Here is a 19,583-nt window from a genome sequence, read left to right on the forward strand (position 1 = left end):
TCCACCTCCCCTCGAACCAGACTTCGAGAACTTGTTTTTCTTGTTGGACCCTGAAGTTCCATCGAACTTCCTCTTTTCTCCAACATCTATTCTTTCCAGACCCTTTTCCTTCTGCTGGGCCTCCACATTCTTAGCTGCACGAACAGCCGTTTTCAGAGTGGTTGCCATCTTGACTGTCGGACCAAAGTCGGCAGGCAGTCCATTAGCAAACCTCTCAATCTTGGAGAGTTCCGTCGGCACTAGGTACGGAAACAACTTCATCTTCTCAGTAAATGCAGTAACATAGTCATCTATGCTCATCTTCCCTTTCTTCAAGTTTTGGAACTCATTGTTCAGATCAATCAGATCTATCTCTGAACAATACTGCACCCTCAGCTGTTCCAAGAACTCCTCCCATGACATTTTCAGGGCTTCTCCTCGTGGCATAGTATCTGCCAACAACTTCCACCAACTCAAGACTCCAGTCTTCAGTTGTCTAACTGCAAAGACGGTCTTCTGCTTGTTGCTACAGTCGCAACTTTCAAATACCATCTCCATTTCGGAGATCCAATCCATTATCTCAACAGGCTTTGGGCTCCCAGAAAGACTTGGCGGTTTGGCGCCCAAGAAGTTCTTGTACATACGCCCATCCTTGTTGTTTCTCCTTTCTGGATTGTTCCTTCGTTCCTCTTGAGTCCCAACTTGACTCACCATGCGACTATTGTTCCCTTCCTCCGATTGCTCGGGAATCAATTCAGGTTCCTCAATAGGTATGACAGGTTCATCCCTATTATTATGCAACATTTGTCGCATCTCCTCCCTTTGTTCGGCTAGCATAGCCCGAATCATGGCTTGCACCGCAGCCATTGTTATTGGTTCTGGTGCTGCTGCTACAACATGTATCTGCTCAATCACTGGCGGTTGATTCCTGTTTTCATCCGCATTTCCAACGCCACTCCTCGTTCTCACCATTTTGATCTACACACCGAATAATTTCACCTTATTACTCCAAACGATTACATGCTAGTTCTAATATCGTATACATACGTTTAGAATCCTAAACACATAAACCTTCAGATCCGGTCGGCAACAGACCGTAGATCCGAACAAATAATATCATATATGGCAACATATAACATTTAGCACATAAAGCATTTTAGGCAACTTTCCTAAAATAAACTAGTGCTCGTGTCTAAAATCCAACAGACACACATCTCATCATTCCATTTAGCATTCTAAGTTTAAGTCTAGAAATCCTACAAATTCCTAGTTCGCTTAAAATAATGCTCTGATACCAACTGTGACATCCCCAAAATCTCGGCCAGAAAAGACCGATTTTCATTTATGCTTTTAAATATTTTCAGAGTAAATCCTTTTGATTTGAAAGAGTTGCGGAATTTGTTCCCAAAACAAAACATGATAAAATAATATTTATCAAAGCATTTCATCAAGAGATGCATTTCATTATATAATCAAAACTCGGGATGTCATGTTCCGATACAGACCATAAAGCATAAACGATAAACATTACAAGTCATTCAACAAATATATACATATACAGACTTGTAAACAAAACAACAAGATGATCCATCCATCTTACGCCCTTGTGCCACTTCCTGTAATACAAATAAAACTGAGTGGGTCAGGCTTGGGAGCCTGGTGAGCATATAGGGTTTTCAACCCACAATAAATAAGTTATATTTAATTTCACCAACCAATCACTATCCCGATTACCCATTCCCGTTATCCTCACTTTACGTCCCTAAAAAAACTATCTCAAGGGACCTAATCTAGGATTTTCATCGGGACGGACATCACTGCGAAGGGGTTTCCTCAACAATAGATATCCTAAAGGCAACCATGAGGGGGATAGAGTACACCGGTGAACACATCGTTCACAACACCTACAGGTTATGAACCTGCTAGCGTTCCACTGGACTGTCTAGAAAGAGTCCGTGGTCGTTATCCATACTCCGCTGAATAACTAGATCAACAACAACAACAACATCGAGGCCTCTCATCTGTTTATTACACACCAACTATCTACCCATGTTCTACCCAACATATTAGTAGATAAAAATATACATTTGTATACATAGTTTAAAGAAAACCTGTATAGCATGCTTGAATCAACACATATATCACATAACAGACGAGGCACACACACACATAACACATATCTCATAAAGAAATAAGCAGATCTATAAGATAGAAGAGAGTGAATACTCATTCACACATAACACAACCAAATATATACACATAGCACGTATTTTTTATATAAAATACTTCGTATTATTGTATTAGAAGAAATAACTACACACTCACTTGATCAGAAGACGATCCGACAGCACTACGGCTTATAGAAGTAGTATTCCTCAGCAGATCTGGAAGATCTCTTCGAAAATCGAACTTCTCGCGGGCAGAGCTTCGACTCGGGAACCGCGCTTCTCGGAATCTTCGGGATCTCGGGACTTGCCTCGGGGCTAGAGTATGATACCGGGACTTCGGGGTAGCTTCGGCACGAAAAACGATGCAAAAGACTAGAGAGAAGAGAAGAAAATGAACAAGAAATGAGGCTGCCTTCGGATCCTTTATATAGAGGCTGGAGCCTCGGAGTACGCGGGGCGTATAGGCGTACGCAGCGGGTACAACGTCCGAAATCGTCATTGCATGCGTCATCCGAAGTGTCGACACTATCAGAGTTACGCGATAGCGTAACCTCGTACGCGGGGCGTACTCCGGATTACACCGGTGACACGGCTTCGGATAATGCCTCCGATTTTGAAATTAAAAATAAATACAAAATGATTAATAAACTTCGGAAATTCATAACTTCTTCATACGAACTCCGTTTTCGACGTTCTTTATATCCACGGAAAGGTGAGACCATGCTCTACGACTTTCGTTTAGACTCCGTCGGCTAATTTTGACTTTATTTTTATTAATTATTTTTAATAGGCCGCGACAGAAACTTTCGTTATAAATTCATAACTTCTTCGTTTGACGTCCGTTCTCGCCTAACTTTTTATCGCTTCGATACCAACAATGAGATCTTCGATTCTCATTTAGATTGCTTCGACTAACAACTGCTCGATCTCAATTCGAGTATTTCAGGCTGTATACCGCTAAGCCGAAACTTCGATAAATCATAACTTCCTCATACGAAGTCAGATTTGGGCGTTCTATATATATTCGGAAACCTCGTTTCGACTACTACAACATTAACCAAAGATATTAAGTTTATTTTACACTTAAATTTTGACGCTTATTTTTATTCTTAATTAATCAGACCACATAATTAAGCAATTAAGCACAAAACACATAATACTCAAATAATACATTCTTATTATTTCAAAACGGGTTACAAAGGTTAACCTAGACTATTATATTGCTAAATATGGCAAGCCCGGAAACACAGGCGTTACAATTCTCTCCACCTTAGAATGATTCCGTCCCCGGAATCACACATCAACAAACAAATGCGGATAGCGACCCATCATGTCACTCTCCGTCTCCCAGGTGAGATTCGGCCCATTCGTGTGTTTCCATCGGACAAGCACTAACCCAACCATCTTGCGTCGCAATTTCTTAGTCTTTCGGTCAACAATTGCCTCTGGTTCTTCAATCAACCTTTTGTTCTCATCAATTCTCAATTCAGAAATTGGAATTATGTCGGGAACTTCTCCCGTGAACTTCCTCAAATAACACACATGAAAAGTGTTGTGAATTCCATTCAGTTCTTTGGGTAATTCGAGCTTGTAAGCTTGGTTCCCAATCCTCTGAAGAACTTTAAACGGTCCAATAAACCTTGGACTCAACTTTCCCCTTTTACCAAATCTTATAAGTCCCTTCCAGGGCGAGACTTTAAGCAAAACCGAATCCCCAACCTCAAAAGTTATCGGTCTCCGCTTCTTGTCAGCATAGCTCTTTTGACGATCCTGAGCCGCTAACATTCTTTCCCTAATTATTTTCAACTTTTCAGCAGTTTGATGAACCAACTCCGGTCCCATAAACTGCTTTTCCCCAGCCTCAAGCCAACAAGACGGCGTACGACACTTCTGTCCATACAAAGCTTGGTAAGGTGCCATCATAATGCTCGAGTGGAAACTATTATTATAGGAAAATTCTACCAACGGTAAATGTTCATCCCAATTACCTAGGAATTCCAGAGTACATGCTCTCAGCATATCTTCAAGTGTTTGTATCGTTCGTTCGCTTTGACCATCAGTCTGCGGATGGTAAGCTGTACTTAAACACAACTTGGTACCCAATTCCTCTTGTAGACTCTTCCAAAACCTCGATGTGAAACGGCTATCACGATCCGACACAATCGTCAATGGAACACCGTGAAGCCTCACAATTTCCTTCACGTAAGAATTCGCAAGCTTCTCCATAGACCATTTCTCCCTGGCCGCTATGAAATGCGCACTCTTAGTGAATCGATCAACGACCACCCAAATCATGTCGTGACCATTCTTTGTTCTGGGCAGTTTAGTGACAAAATCCATAGCAATGTCTTCCCACTTGCCCATAGGCACAGGCAAAGGTTCTAAACTCCCGTACGGTTTCTGATGTTGTGTCTTGACTCTCGCACAAGTCACACACTCGGCTACATACTTTGCAACATCAAGCTTCATCGTCGGCCACCAGTAGTAGGGTTTCAGGTCCCTATACATTTTAGTGCTATCGGGATGAATCGAGTACATGGTTTTGTGAGCTTCTTCCATCAGAAGATCTCTGACTCCTCCTGTCTTAGGTATCCAAATCCGATCTTGGAACACCTTCAGTCCATGACTGTTTACACCGAACACCAACGTTTTGCCCAAACGTTCCTCCTTTCTGTCATTCTTCTCAGAAGCTTCGCTCTGAGCTTTCTTTATACTTTCCAAAATAGTTGAGACAACTTCAATTCTCAACGCTCTTGGCCTTTTCCTTTCAGGATTGACTTTCCGACTGAGAGCATCAGCAACAACATTAGCTTTACCGGGGTGGTAAAGTATCTCGCAGTCATAGTCTTTAAGTAATTCTAGCCAGCGTCGTTGCCTCATATTCAATTCTTTCTGATTAAAGAGATATTGGAGACTCTTATGATCAGTGAAAAGTTTGCACTTCGTGCCATAGAGGTAATGCCTCCATATTTTCAGAGCGAAAACTACCGCTGCCAACTCCAAATCATGAGTCGGGTAGTTCTTTTCATGCTCTTTCAGCTGTCGAGACGCATATGCTATCACCTTTTCTCTTTGGGTCAAAACACAACCCAAACCAACACCAGACGCATCGCTATAGACAGCGAAGTCTTCAACTCCATCGGGTAGAGAAAGTATCGGTGCCTCGCATAGCTTCTTCTTTAGCTTCTCAAATGCTTCCTGATGCTTCTCACCCCAAGCATAAGTAGCTCCTTTGTGGGTCAAAGCTGACAATGGACTAGCGATCGAAGAAAAGCCTTGGATAAACCTTCGGTAATATCCGGCTAATCCTAAAAAGCTTCGAATCTCCGTGGGACTTTTCGGTTGTTCCCACTTCGTCACAGCTTCGATCTTCGTTGGATCAACCATTATCCCTTCTTGGTTGACCACGTGACCCAAGAATTGGACTTCACGAATCCAAAAATCACATTTGGAGAACTTAGCATACAGCTTCTCCTTCTTCAAGACTTCTAACACTTCTCGCAAGTGTCTGCCATGCTCCTCCTGGCTTTTCGAGTAAATCAGAATGTCATCTATGAACACTATCACGGATTTATCAAGAAAAGGATTACAAACCCTATTCATCAAATCCATGAACGCTGCTGGAGCATTGGTTAGTCCAAACGACATAACCAAGAACTCGTAGTGTCCATATCTAGTTCTGAATGCAGTCTTCTTGATATCTTGCTCTCTTACTTTTAGCTGATGATATCCTGACCTAAGATCGATCTTCGAGAAATAGCTCGAACCTTGCAATTGATCGAACAGGTCATCAATCCTCGGCAACGGATATCTATTCTTTATTGTTGCCTTGTTCAGCTCTCTGTAATCGATGCACATTCTCATACTCCCATCTTTCTTCTTTACAAATAACACCGGAGCTCCCCAGGGTGATGAACTAGGTCTAATGAAACCTTTGTCCAATAACTCCTGAAGTTGCATCATTAGTTCCTTCATCTCCGTCGGTGCTAATCGATAAGGTGCTTTTGCAATTGGCGTCGTTCCTGGCAACAAGTCAATACGGAATTCCACTTGTCGATCAGGCGGTAATCCAGGAAGATCTTCGGGAAATACTTCTGGATAATCACACACCACTGGAATATTCTGCATCACCTTCTTTTCCTTCTTAGCATCAATCACGAATGCTAAATACGATGTACACCCCTTGGTCAAACATTTTCTGGCTTTCATCAATGAAATGATTCCAGAATTCACTCTGCGTTTATCTCCATACACCATAAACGAATCTTTCCCAGGCGGGTTTACTTTGACTATTTTCTTCTTGCATAAAATTTCGGCGTCGTTGGCGCTAAGCCAATCCATTCCCAATACGATGTCGAAACCATTAAGTTCGATAGGCAATAATTCCTCGTGGAACTTATTCCCATTCAGATCAATTAAGATGTTTTTCATGCGATAGCTAACAGGTACAAACTTGCCACTAGCAACTTCGACTAATAAAGCATTATCTAGTCTCACAACAGGCAAAGCTAGCTTTCTACCAAATTCATGCGATATAAAGGAGTAATTGGCTCCAGAATCAAATAAAATTTGGGCAGGCAATTCGTTAACGAGAAAGGTACCTGAAGCGACATCAGCTTCATCTTTAGCAGCTTCCAGTGTCATCTGGAATGCTCTCGCCTTTGGCTTTGGCGGAATGTTGGGTCTAGCTGCCTCCTTCTTCTTCGGGCAGTCCCTCGACATATGACCCTCCTCACCACAACCATAGCAAGCTTTCTTTGTGAGGGTACACTCATTGGCATAGTGCCCTGGCTTTCCACACTTGTAGCATGTGTTCGCCACCTCACATTTTCCATGATGCTTCTTCTTACATTTGTCGCACCATTTCGCTTCACCTCCACCTCCCCTCGAACCAGACTTCGAGAACTTGTTTTTCTTGTTGGACCCTAAAGTTCCATCGAACTTCCTCTTTTCTCCAACATCTATTCTTTCCAGACCCTTTTCCTTCTGCTGGGCCTCCACATTCTTAGCTGCACGAACAGCCGTTTTCAGAGTGGTTGCCATCTTGACTGTCGGACCAAAGTCGGCAGGCAGTCCATTAGCAAACCTCTCAATCTTGGAGAGTTCCGTCGGCACTAGGTACGGAAACAACTTCATCTTCTCAGTAAATGCAGTAACATAGTCATCTATGCTCATCTTCCCTTTCTTCAAGTTTTGGAACTCATTGTTCAGATCAATCAGATCTATCTCTGAACAATACTGCACCCTCAGCTGTTCCAAGAACTCCTCCCATGACATTTTCAGGGCTTCTCCTCGTGGCATAGTATCTGCCAACAACTTCCACCAACTCAAGACTCCAGTCTTCAGTTGTCTAACTGCAAAGACGGTCTTCTGCTTGTTGCTACAGTCGCAACTTTCAAATACCATCTCCATTTCGGAGATCCAATCCATTATCTCAACAGGCTTTGGGCTCCCAGAAAGACTTGGCGGTTTGGCGCCCAAGAAGTTCTTGTACATACGCCCATCCTTGTTGTTTCTCCTTTCTGGATTGTTCCTTCGTTCCTCTTGAGTCCCAACTTGACTCACCATGCGACTATTGTTCCCTTCCTCCGATTGCTCGGGAATCAATTCAGGTTCCTCAATAGGTATGACAGGTTCATCCCTATTATTATGCAACATTTGTCGCATCTCCTCCCTTTGTTCGGCTAGCATAGCCCGAATCATGGCTTGCACCGCAACCATTGTTATTGGTTCTGGTGCTGCTGCTACAACATGTATCTGCTCAATCACTGGCGGTTGATTCCTGTTTTCATCCGCGTTTCCAACGCCACTCCTCGTTCTCACCATTTTGATCTACACACCGAATAATTTCACCTTATTACTCCAAACGATTACATGCTAGTTCTAATATCGTATACATACGTTTAGAATCCTAAACACATAAACCTTCAGATCCGGTCGGCAACAGACCGTAGATCCGAACAAATAATATCATATATGGCAACATATAACATTTAGCACATAAAGCATTTTAGGCAACTTTCCTAAAATAAACTAGTGCTCGTGTCTAAAATCCAACAGACACACATCTCATCATTCCATTTAGCATTCTAAGTTTAAGTCTAGAAATCCTACAAATTCCTAGTTCGCTTAAACTAATGCTCTGATACCAACTGTGACATCCCCAAAATCTCGGCCAGAAAAGACCGATTTTCATTTATGCTTTTAAATATTTTCAGAGTAAATCCTTTTGATTTGAAAGAGTTGCGGAATTTGTTCCCAAAACAAAACATGATAAAATAATATTTATCAAAGCATTTCATCAAGAGATGCATTTCATTATATAATCAAAACTCGGGATGTCATGTTCCGATACAGACCATAAAGCATAAACGATAAACATTACAAGTCATTCAACAAATATATACATATACAGACTTGTAAACAAAACAACAAGATGATCCATCCATCTTACGCCCTTGTGCCACTTCCTGTAATACAAATAAAACTGAGTGGGTCAGGCTTGGGAGCCTGGTGAGCATATAGGGTTTTCAACCCACAATAAATAAGTTATATTTAATTTCACCAACCAATCACTATCCCGATTACCCATTCCCGTTATCCTCACTTTACGTCCCTAAAACAACTATCTCAAGGGACCTAATCTAGGATTTTCATCGGGACGGACATCACTGCGAAGGGGTTTCCTCAACAATAGATATCCTAAAGGCAACCATGAGGGGGATAGAGTACACCGGTGAACACATCGTTCACAACACCTACAGGTTATGAACCTGCTAGCATTCCACTGGACTGTCTAGAAAGAGTCCGTGGTCGTTATCCATACTCCGCTGAATAACTAGATCAACAACAACAACAACATCGAGGCCTCTCATCTGTTTATTACACACCAACTATCTACCCATGTTCTACCCAACATATTAGTAGATAAAAATATACATTTGTATACATAGTTTAAAGAAAACCTGTATAGCATGCTTGAATCAACACATATATCACATAACAGACGAGGCACACACACACATAACACATATCTCATAAAGAAATAAGCAGATCTATAAGATAGAAGAGAGTGAATACTCATTCACACATAACACAACCAAATATATACACATAGCACGTATTTTTTATATAAAATACTTCGTATTATTGTATTAGAAGAAATAACTACACACTCACTTGATCAGAAGACGATCCGACAGCACTACGGCTTATAGAAGTAGTATTCCTCAGCAGATCTGGAAGATCTCTTCGAAAATCGAACTTCTCGCGGGCAGAGCTTCGACTCGGGAACCGCGCTTCTCGGAATCTTCGGGATCTCGGGACTTGCCTCGGGGCTAGAGTATGATACCGGGACTTCGGGGTAGCTTCGGCACGAAAAACGATGCAAAAGACTAGAGAGAAGAGAAGAAAATGAACAAGAAATGAGGCTGCCTTCGGATCCTTTATATAGAGGCTGGAGCCTTGGAGTACGCGGGGCGTACAGGCGTACGCAGCGCGTACAGCGTCCGAAATCGTCATTGCATGCGTCATCCGAAGTGTCGACACTATCAGAGTTACGCGATAGCGTAACCTCGTACGCGGGGCGTACTCCGGATTACACCGGTGACACGGCTTCGGATAATGCCTCCGATTTTGAAATTAAAAATAAATACAAAATGATTAATAAACTTCGGAAATTCATAACTTCTTCATACGAACTCCGTTTTCGACGTTCTTTATATCCACGGAAAGGTGAGACCATGCTCTACGACTTTCGTTTAGACTCCGTCGGCTAATTTTGACTTTATTTTTATTAATTATTTTTAATAGGCCGCGACAGAAACTTTCGTTATAAATTCATAACTTCTTCGTTTGACGTCCGTTCTCGCCTAACTTTTTATCGCTTCGATACCAACAATGAGATCTTCGATTCTCATTTAGATTGCTTCGGCTAACAACTGCTCGATCTCAATTCGAGTATTTCAGGCTGTATACCGCTAAGCCGGAACTTCGATAAATCATAACTTCCTCATACGAAGTCAGATTTGGGCGTTCTATATATATTCGGAAACCTCGTTTCGACTACTACAACATTAACCAAAGATATTAAGTTTATTTTACACTTAAATTTTGACGCTTATTTTTATTCTTAATTAATCAGACCACATAATTAAGCAATTAAGCACAAAACACATAATACTCAAATAATACATTCTTATTATTTCAAAACGGGTTACAAAGGTTAACCTAGACTATTATATTGCTAAATATGGCAAGCCCGGAAACACAGGCGTTACACATGGCTTAAAGGATTAAGAGCTTAAGGCTTTAGTCTGTCCAGAGCGTTCGTTATGACGTGACACTTTGGTCAACATGACGTGACGAGGGTCTGATCCACAATTATTTTGTCTCCATTATGCCACGACGTGACCAATGGGCGGTCATGACGTGGTGACCGACTAATGATTTTTGGAGTGTTGACTTTGACTGGACCGTTGACTTTTTGACACAGTTTATCTTTAGGTTAAACTTAGGGTTTTGGGCTGCAGTTTGAGGATTTGGTCCATATTTGCTGTATATGTGACCTGTAGAGCTGGTTATCGGATCTATAATCGTTATTGTTATCTTCTAGAATGCGAGGTGAATTTTCTCAGTATACTTTGTACATCAGTATGTGTCCTTGTGTGTAGGATGTTGGTATACTACAATGACCTGTTAGACTTGGTAATTTTGCTATGATTACCTGTATTTGCTTGTTATTATTTTGTGCATAATATGCTTGGGTTGAGGTTGTACTGCTTTATACTGTAAGCCAACAAACCCGAGAGCAATCCAATCATAAGCTGAGAGTCGGGAGGGCATTCCAGTTTTATGATGTGGGCTCATGAGCAATCCAATCTTAGGTTGAGGGTCGAGAGGGCATTATATTCTTATGTTGTGGTGTAGTGGTGATTATGAGCTTTGATACCAATTGTAGTGGTGTTTATTATGATAACAAATGCAGAATATGAAAGATCTAGTGAATCATCATACAAATCATGAACACATGGAGTAAATAAATATTGTTTCAAGCACTCGTTAGTTTGGTTAGAAAGAGTACAGATGGGTTTGCTATTTCCCTCTCTAAAACTAACACTCCAAAATGATCATTGCATAATGGGAGTCATTCACTTCCTAATTATGGGAATAAACCAACCCATTTACACATACAAGAGGGTAAGCCACATCCAAGAAGAACTTTCACCCTAACATTCTCCCCCTCAAAGTTAGGATTGGATGTCCCGACTTCAATATCCAACGAGCTCGCGCGATCAAGACCAAACTCCCCCTCGAAATGATACTGGTCTTCAAATCCGCAAATGAATATCCGAAGCTTCGAATACCCACTCTTCATTCTCCTCCTTTTTATAATAGAAAAAATGATTATAAAACCTATTAAGGGTGAGAAGCGGCCGAGGAATAATCTTCACATAACTCTTTAAAATTTTCCAAATTTTCAATTTTTGTGAAAAAATTTGACTTTTGGGTGAAAGTTGCAAGAATTTCCAAAATCCGGGTAAAAACTGTCACTTTCTGAATTCTGCAGGGACCTGTTGCACCCAAAACAGTCTAAGATGCGAAACTCTACCCCATTTGCAAAATTGGGCGTAAAGTGTAAATTCGCATTAACTTCAGAGGCCTGAAATTTAAATTTCACAATTTCTCAGAATTTTTATCCCAATTTCGTAGTTGGATAAATTTTGCCAACATTTCGAAACTTCAGCTTTCTTCACAAATTGTTTACAGCAATGTCGAAGTTGGACGGACCCAATTCGAAACTTGTTTGTTTTATTCCCCAATTTGTTACACAGACAACGAATTCGTCTTTCATGTACACTCTTGGCTTTTAGTTTCAAAGAATTCGTTATCAAATCGTTTATGGTCCATGACAACGAAGTGCGAATTCACATATCATGTACTTGCCTTCATCAACAAACTACAACGACAACCCTTCACTACTCGACCATCGAACCTGATTTCAAGACAGGCTTCGCTTTTTGCAAATCTTTGATATAAAAAATCATCGATACCAAAATCGATTCTTTGTTATCAAAATCAATTCTTCGCTTATCATTCAACCCAACACTAAACTTCAATTCGACACATTAATAACGAATCCTTCAAACTCGATATCAAAATCAAACTTGCGACCATCGAAATCAAGCTTGCGACCATCGACCTCCATCTACAAATACATTTGATCTCACTTACAAAGAGTCCTTAGTCCTCCGATTATGCAACCCACTCTACTTGGACTAGTCGAATATAATTTCATTCGATTATCAATTCAATAACCCATTTCGTTTTCAATCATCGACCATCAAAAACGAATACAGACTCCACAGTCGAATCCCCAAGGCTTCAAACATCGACTTCCAAAATCATTATTCCCTTCGAAGTCGACTCCAAATCAATCTTGCATACAATCTTCGAAATCAATATATAGCCTTGGACATCAAAACACTCGATTTCATCACTTCGCTACTCGACCAAAATTGACCCGTCGAAATTGATTTTTCAATCATCGACATCAAAATACATTCACGATTCGTCCTTCGTTTTCCATTACAGGGAGCCCCAAAATCGATTATACTATATGCGAAGACTCAACTTAGACCATCGATTCGTTATTCTCAATTCGTTTCCAACTATTGACCATTGCTACTTGACATCATATCGACCATCTGTTCGTCATCCATACATTCGAAACCTTCGTTCCCAGATCATCTTGTTCCAGTCGATAACATCGACCAAAATTGACATCGCGACTCCAAGCCAGTTTATTCCCAATTCGTTTTAGTTCATCAAGAAAATCAATTTTGACTTATACCATTTGACTTTCTCAATTCAATCGATTTCGAACATTACAAGCAATATTTTCGTTCCTGTTTAGCTTTCTCATTGAAAATCAATGCCAGACATGTTGAATCGAACTTCGATTTCAATCGATTCTTCAACATTCGAACTCTATTTTAACTTTAATCGACTCCAAAATGAATGCCATTACAAACGAAAAGAACATACGTCGAAGTCAACATCAGGCTAAAGATCATACAAGCTAAGATCGAGGAAAATTTGATTCAATAAAGCATTACGAAGCAACAAGGCTTTCGATTCCACTAAATATCAATTAGACTTTGATCAAATGAAGTAAAATGATATTCACGAAGGAAGAATCAAAAAAATATAAATCGATGAGGTTGTATCAAGATGAACGGTAACCTATTATATGGGCTCAATCCTTTGGACCAATGAATAGTAATAAATTTGAGATTTGGGCTAAAAATTTGGATCAATGAACAGTATTTTGAATTATAATTTTGAACACGATTAACTGTGTAGATGAAAAGTAATTTTGCGACAACCATGAAAGAAAACCAATTTTGAATTTAATTTTGATTTTTGGAATTTTGATCTAAACAAAAATAATTGGAGGGTTTGAAACGGATTTGATCAAATGAGACAAATCGATCAGAAATAAAAAACGCAAAATATGAATGAAAATCATGGATGTTTTGGAATCCATTTGAGAATTTATTATGTCTTTTTGACGATTTGAGTTCCATTTGCAACGAACAAATAAAATTTAAAAGATCTTGGTTCTTTTGTTGGAACGAGAAAATCTCAAATTTGAACATTGTACCACCCACGATGCGTGGTGTACAACTCGTTATTCGTGTTAATCGTGTTCTTCAACGATCTAAGAACATCTTCATAAGAACCATCAACATTTTTGAGTTTTGACTTCAAGTTGAATGCAACACTTTGAGATTGTTGCTTTGGAACCCAAATTTGTTTCATGGATTTAAGTTTCACAACAACATTTGACGATTTTTGAGGATAAACCCACTTGTTCTTCCGTTTAATCTTCTTCTTCTTTTTCTTTTTCATCTTTTTGCATCTTGAAGATTTGATTTCAAGAACACCTTCATTCTTGACAACTTCAACTTTGCAAGTTTGAATAAAATGTTTTGGAGTTTGATACTTGTGAATTTCTTGGATGAACGGCTTTCGATAAGGAATCATTCCTTCAAACGAATCACAAGAACACAAAATATCATCAGTTTGAACTCCATAATCTTGAACTTCAACAAACTTAAGAGTAAGAATATCATTTGAGTTTTCAATTAGAGAAATATATTTCTTATTAAACAAATCTCTTTCTTCTCCTTCCTTTTGATTTTTACTACGGACTAATATGGACAAGGCAAATTTAGTCAATCATTCAATCATACAAAGTGATTGAAATATTAAGCTTCCATGATCATCCTTCAAACCTCCATAAGAAACCTGAGTACTCCATGAAATCAACCCGCCTAACAATAACCCATAAAATTGATTTTCGTTGACTTTGTATTTGACATATTCAACGATCATAATCCAAGAATCATACGACAAGTCCATCATCCTTGATCAATCAATAAGATCTTGAGTTTTTCTAGAGAGAGAAAGTGATTTTGAATGGGTTTTCTAGAAATAGAAAACAAAAATCACTTGAATTCTAATGAACAAAATCGAATTATGAATAAAATCAATGAGGAATTCGATTTCTAGAATCCAAACTCTCTAAAACACAAAGATCAAAGATTAAATGAAAAATCACCAAATCTAGAATGCCACCATGGATCAATTATTGATCAAATTAAGAACACCCGCTCTGATACCAATTGTAGTTGTGTTGATTAGAATGACAAATATGAAATATGAAAGATATAGTGAATCATCATACAATCATGAACAATGGAGTAAATAAATCTTGTTTCAAGCTCTTATTAGTTTGGTTATAAAGAGTACAAATGTGTTTGTTATTTCTCTCTCTAAAATTAACACTCCAAAATGATCATTACATAATGGGAGTCACTCACTTCATAATTATAGGAAAGACTCAACTCATTTACACATACAAGAAGGTGAGCCACATCCAAGAAGAACTTTGCACCCTAACATGTGGGCTCGAGAGTAGTCCAATCATAGGCCGAGGGCTAAGAGGACATTCCAATCTTATGCTGTAGGTCCGGGGCAATCTAAACTTCGTGCTGTGGGTCCGGGGGCAATCCAGACTCCGTGTTGTGGGCCCGGGGACAATCCAGTCTTTATGACTGTGGGCCCGAGGGAAATCCAATCTTTGTGGCTGTGGGCCCGGTGTACATGCATTGTATATGTATTGTTGTATGGGGTATTTTGAAGGAACTCATTAAAGTACATGCATTTCAATGTATTCAGGTACATTAGATGATTGCGGCAAGGCAACAACATGATCATACATATCCATCCTCTTGATAATTTATATTTTGAGAGACTACTTGTTACTTTGATTTTATGGACTTGATTTGAAAACAATACTTGACCATCTTATGGTTTTTGTGAAAATGCTTTATAAAAATAAAAAATTTTATTATGGTTTTTATGATGTAAAAGTACAAAAAAAAAAGGAAAATAACTACTTTTACCATGTTTATATACCAAAACTATAAAATCTTAGAGTTTTAAGTCTGAAAAGTAGTAAAAGTTTATGAAACCTAAGGACCGCTCTTGTAATTTACTCCTAAACAACTTGATTTATAAAATAAGAAAAAAAGTAAATTAAACGAATTGTTCTTATGGTTTAGGGTAATTTATGTGTTTGGTGTCTAACTTATTTTTTTAACTCGAGAGGTCATTATTATTTGTTGTTGTTACGCTCTTAGTCCTTACTTTTTTTTGTTACGCACTTGGTCTCTATCTTACCTAAAAATATTATTATTTAAACATGCGAAAATGATGGGGTAAGTAAGGTAAGATGATGGGTGAGGTTAGGGGTGTGTTTATTTAAATAAATTAAAAAACTAAGGGCAAAATAGTATTTTCAGATAAGACAGAGACCAAATGTGTAACAAAAACAAACAATAAAGACTTTATAAATTAAAGAAATAAGTTAGGACCAAAATCACAAGCTACCTAAACCATAACACCATTCTTGTAATTTACTCTAAGAAAAAATAAAGCCCTCTATCGGCAAAAGAAAACCCTGCCGTTCTCGTCTATTCTCTCTGGCCGACTTTTTTTTCCCGCCGACTTCCAGCCGCACCATCACTCATCTCCACACGTCGTCCTTTTCGGTGTCTTCTCCGTCGGTTCATCATCTCTCCTCGCTGCTTCAGGTCTCTCCGTTGTCCGGTAGGCAGGTAACTATCAAAACACATCCTTTAAAGTTAGTTTCACATTTTGCCAGACAAGTTGAATTTATCAATTATAAACCACAATCACATTCACATGTTTGTTCATTAATAAATGTTTCAAGTGCGTTTTTCAGTTTTATGTTTCAATTAGGACAGTACACAATTACATAAAAGTACAACATGTTGTTGCGTAAATTCCACTAACAATTGTAACCTAGAAGGAAGCATGTTAGCTTGAATGGAAAATTCCTCTATGTTATGAAAAGCTGCGGGTGCTCTACCTGTATTTTGTACTACTGGCAATAGCCTTCGATGTTCTGATGTTACTACTGAAACCTAAGAACTCTATGGAGATTGTGCCTTAAACAGTGCTTGCAGGAATATCCATGACCACATTATTTAGTCTACTGCTACTCAGGTGACAGGCTTCTTTAACTGTCTAGTCTTTCTATGCTAACGAATATGACTATTAAGGCTTAACATATACAGCTCCAACCATGTAGAACTCAGTCTTTCTTCTACGTTGCTATATGTCAATTGTATTTGTTTGATTTAAAATACTAGAGCAACTGTCATTCTGTATAATCCATATCTGGTTAGTGGTTATTGTACATCTATTTCAGAATTGAAAGTTAAGCTGTTTTGTAGTTCTTATCAAGAATCTGATCACATTCTCCACTCACTATTTAATAAAACCGAGAAGCAAAAGATCAAAACATTCTTACCTTTCTGTAAACTTGGTGGATTAGTTTATTAAAAGTTAAATTTTGTTGTGGAATCCTTAGGATAGATGTTGTTTGTCATGTTTTCAACAATACATACGAGAGCCTTCTGCTCCCTCTTTTTACAACTTAAATATCACACAAACAATAGAATCTTATATACGAAGATTATTAGCTTTACACATGTTCTGTTTAATTTTGCAGTGACAGCTGTCACAGCAATGGCTACTTTGATTTCTCAAAATGCGGTTTCTAAAGACAGAGGCGAGAAGATCAAAAGAAAGAATCCTGATCTTGACGAGACTTTAACATTAGATGTGTTACAAGAAACAAAAAATTCAGAAAACATGACCACAGTGAAGCCTAAGAAGAAAAAGAAAGAACGAAAAGAGGACAAACAAGCTGAAACTGAGCAAGCAATTGAGATGAAGAAACTCGAAAACGTCTTGTTTGGGTCTTTATATCCAGTGGAATTTGGGAAGAACATTGAAGAGGAAGAAGAAGAAGAAGAAGAAAGTGCTTTGTTCTTCACTGATCGTTCTGCCAACAGTGTGTTGTCTGTATATGAAGAGGATGCAAAAACAGGAGAAATAGAAATTGTTGCCACAGAGGATCACGCCCCACGAAAACCCGTTTGGGTAGACGAAGAGGAAGAAAAAACCAACATAAACATTTCAAACGTCAACCGTTTAAGAAAGATCCGGAAAGAAGAAGACAAGAAACTAATATCGGGATCCGAGTATGTTTCAAGGTTACGGGCCCACCACATGAAGCTCAACCCGAGCACAGACTGGGCCCGGCCCGATTCACGCGAACGGATTTACAACTCCGATGACAGCGATCAAGAAAACGGAGATTTTGATGGTATCCTTCAAACCATGGAAGATCTCGTTGTTTCGGGCAGCTCAAAACTGCTGCCCGGGTTACTCGAGTATTCAAGATTAGTCGATGCAAATGCACAGGACCCGTCCAGCGGTCCGATTAATTCGGTTCAGTTCCATAGAAACGGTCAGTTACTTCTAACCGGTGGACTAGACAAAAAGCTGCGGTTTTTCCAGATCGATGGAAAACGAAACACAAAAATTCAATCCATTTTTGTTGATGATTGTCCAATCAGAAAGGCGGCTTTCACCCCAGATGGCTCGCAGGTTATCCTTTCCGGAAGGCGAAAGTTTTTTTACAGCTTTGACTTGGTCAAAGCAAAGATGGATAAAATCGGTCCGTTGGTGGGGCGTGAGGAAAAAAGCTTAGAAACATTCGAAATCTCCCCGGATTCGAAAACAATCGCGTTTATTGGCAACGAAGGGTATATTCTACTGGTGTCATCCAAAACAAAAGAATTAATAGGAACTCTGAAAATGAACGGAACTGCCCGGGCTTTAACTTTCGGGAATCACGGGCAGGAGTTGGTAGCCACGGGTGGGGACGGGCAGATCTACCATTTTGATATGAGAAGCATGAGCTGTTTCCATAAAGGTGTTGATGAAGGGTGCTTAACGGGTACAGCTCTTGGAATGTCACCAAACGGGAACATATTTGCAGCGGGGTCCGATAGTGGGATTGTGAATGTTTACAATAAGGAGGAGTTTTTGGGGGGAAACAGAAAGCCAATGAAAAGGATCGAGAATCTGACAACAAAAGTTGATTTTATAAAGTTTAATAGTGATGGGCAGATTTTGGCGATTTGTTCGAGTATGAAGAAGAACAGTATGAAGTTGGTGCATGTGCCTTCGTTTACTGTATTTTCAAACTGGCCACCAGCAAATAAGGCGTTGCAGTTTCCTCGGTGTTTGGATTTTAGTCCGGGTGGAGGGATGATGGCTATGGGGAATGCTGCTGGTCATGTGTTGCTCTACAAGTTAAATCATTATCAACATGCATAAGCCATAAAGCAAGCAAAACCCCATCTGTCTGGTTTTTACCTTATTCAAGCATGTTTGTTTTTACTTGATAGTATTAAGTTACAGCGACATCTATCTGTTTGCAGATTATTTTTTGGCTATAAACTGTTTTGGTTTCACTTTGTATTTTTTTATTTTACTATTATTTACTTCTATTTTTTGGCTATAATCTTATTTACTTTCGTTTGTTTATAATCTATAAACTGAGTATTTTAGTGTTCCGTTTTCCATAAAATCTATAAACGATGCACTGTGGAAGCTAGAGGGAGAAGGTAGGGCCGTGTTGGGCTTTAATACCAAAAAAGTCGGTTAAACTCATTGATACGTCTCATTCCATTAAGACACTGACACATACATATACAACAATCAGTTACATATCGAACCTATCTACAAACATATGCTAGAAAAAAAAGATATACGCCAATTCACTAAAATGTCTTATTAATAAAACTGATATATTTACATATTTTATGTTAATATGTTTTGTTCTTTTGTCCATAAAATATATTGATGATGAAGATGCCCTTCGATTTCCAGTTTTTGATCTTTTGAGTAGTTATAGTCAAGGAAGCGAATGATAGCTGCATAATGACACCTAACTAATGTGAAACACCCTCGGACAGACAATTTGTA

The 19,583-nt window shown here is 39.1% G+C and overlaps 1 protein-coding gene across 2 annotated transcripts; it reads left to right on the forward strand.

Moving 5' to 3' along the window:
- Positions 1-16,134: 16,134 nt before the first annotated feature.
- On the forward strand, positions 16,135-19,076 carry LOC111881203 (U3 small nucleolar RNA-associated protein 18 homolog). Of its 2 annotated transcripts, none has more exons than XM_023877607.3 (2): positions 16,135-16,333; positions 17,254-19,076. In XM_023877607.3, exon 2 carries the CDS (start codon positions 17,271-17,273, stop codon positions 18,930-18,932), a length of 1,662 nt encoding a protein of 553 aa, XP_023733375.1. In that variant the 5' UTR covers positions 16,135-16,333; positions 17,254-17,270; the 3' UTR covers positions 18,933-19,076. The 2 variants fall into 2 exon arrangements, with proteins under 2 accessions (XP_023733375.1, XP_023733376.1); XM_023877608.2 differs by lacking the exon at positions 16,135-16,333 and adding an exon at positions 16,362-16,745.
- The last annotated feature ends 507 nt before the right edge of the window (positions 19,077-19,583 follow it).

The sequence above is a fragment of the Lactuca sativa genome, chromosome 9 (genome assembly GCF_002870075.4).
Source record: "Lactuca sativa cultivar Salinas chromosome 9, Lsat_Salinas_v11, whole genome shotgun sequence".
Classification (NCBI taxonomy): domain Eukaryota; kingdom Viridiplantae; phylum Streptophyta; class Magnoliopsida; order Asterales; family Asteraceae; genus Lactuca; species Lactuca sativa.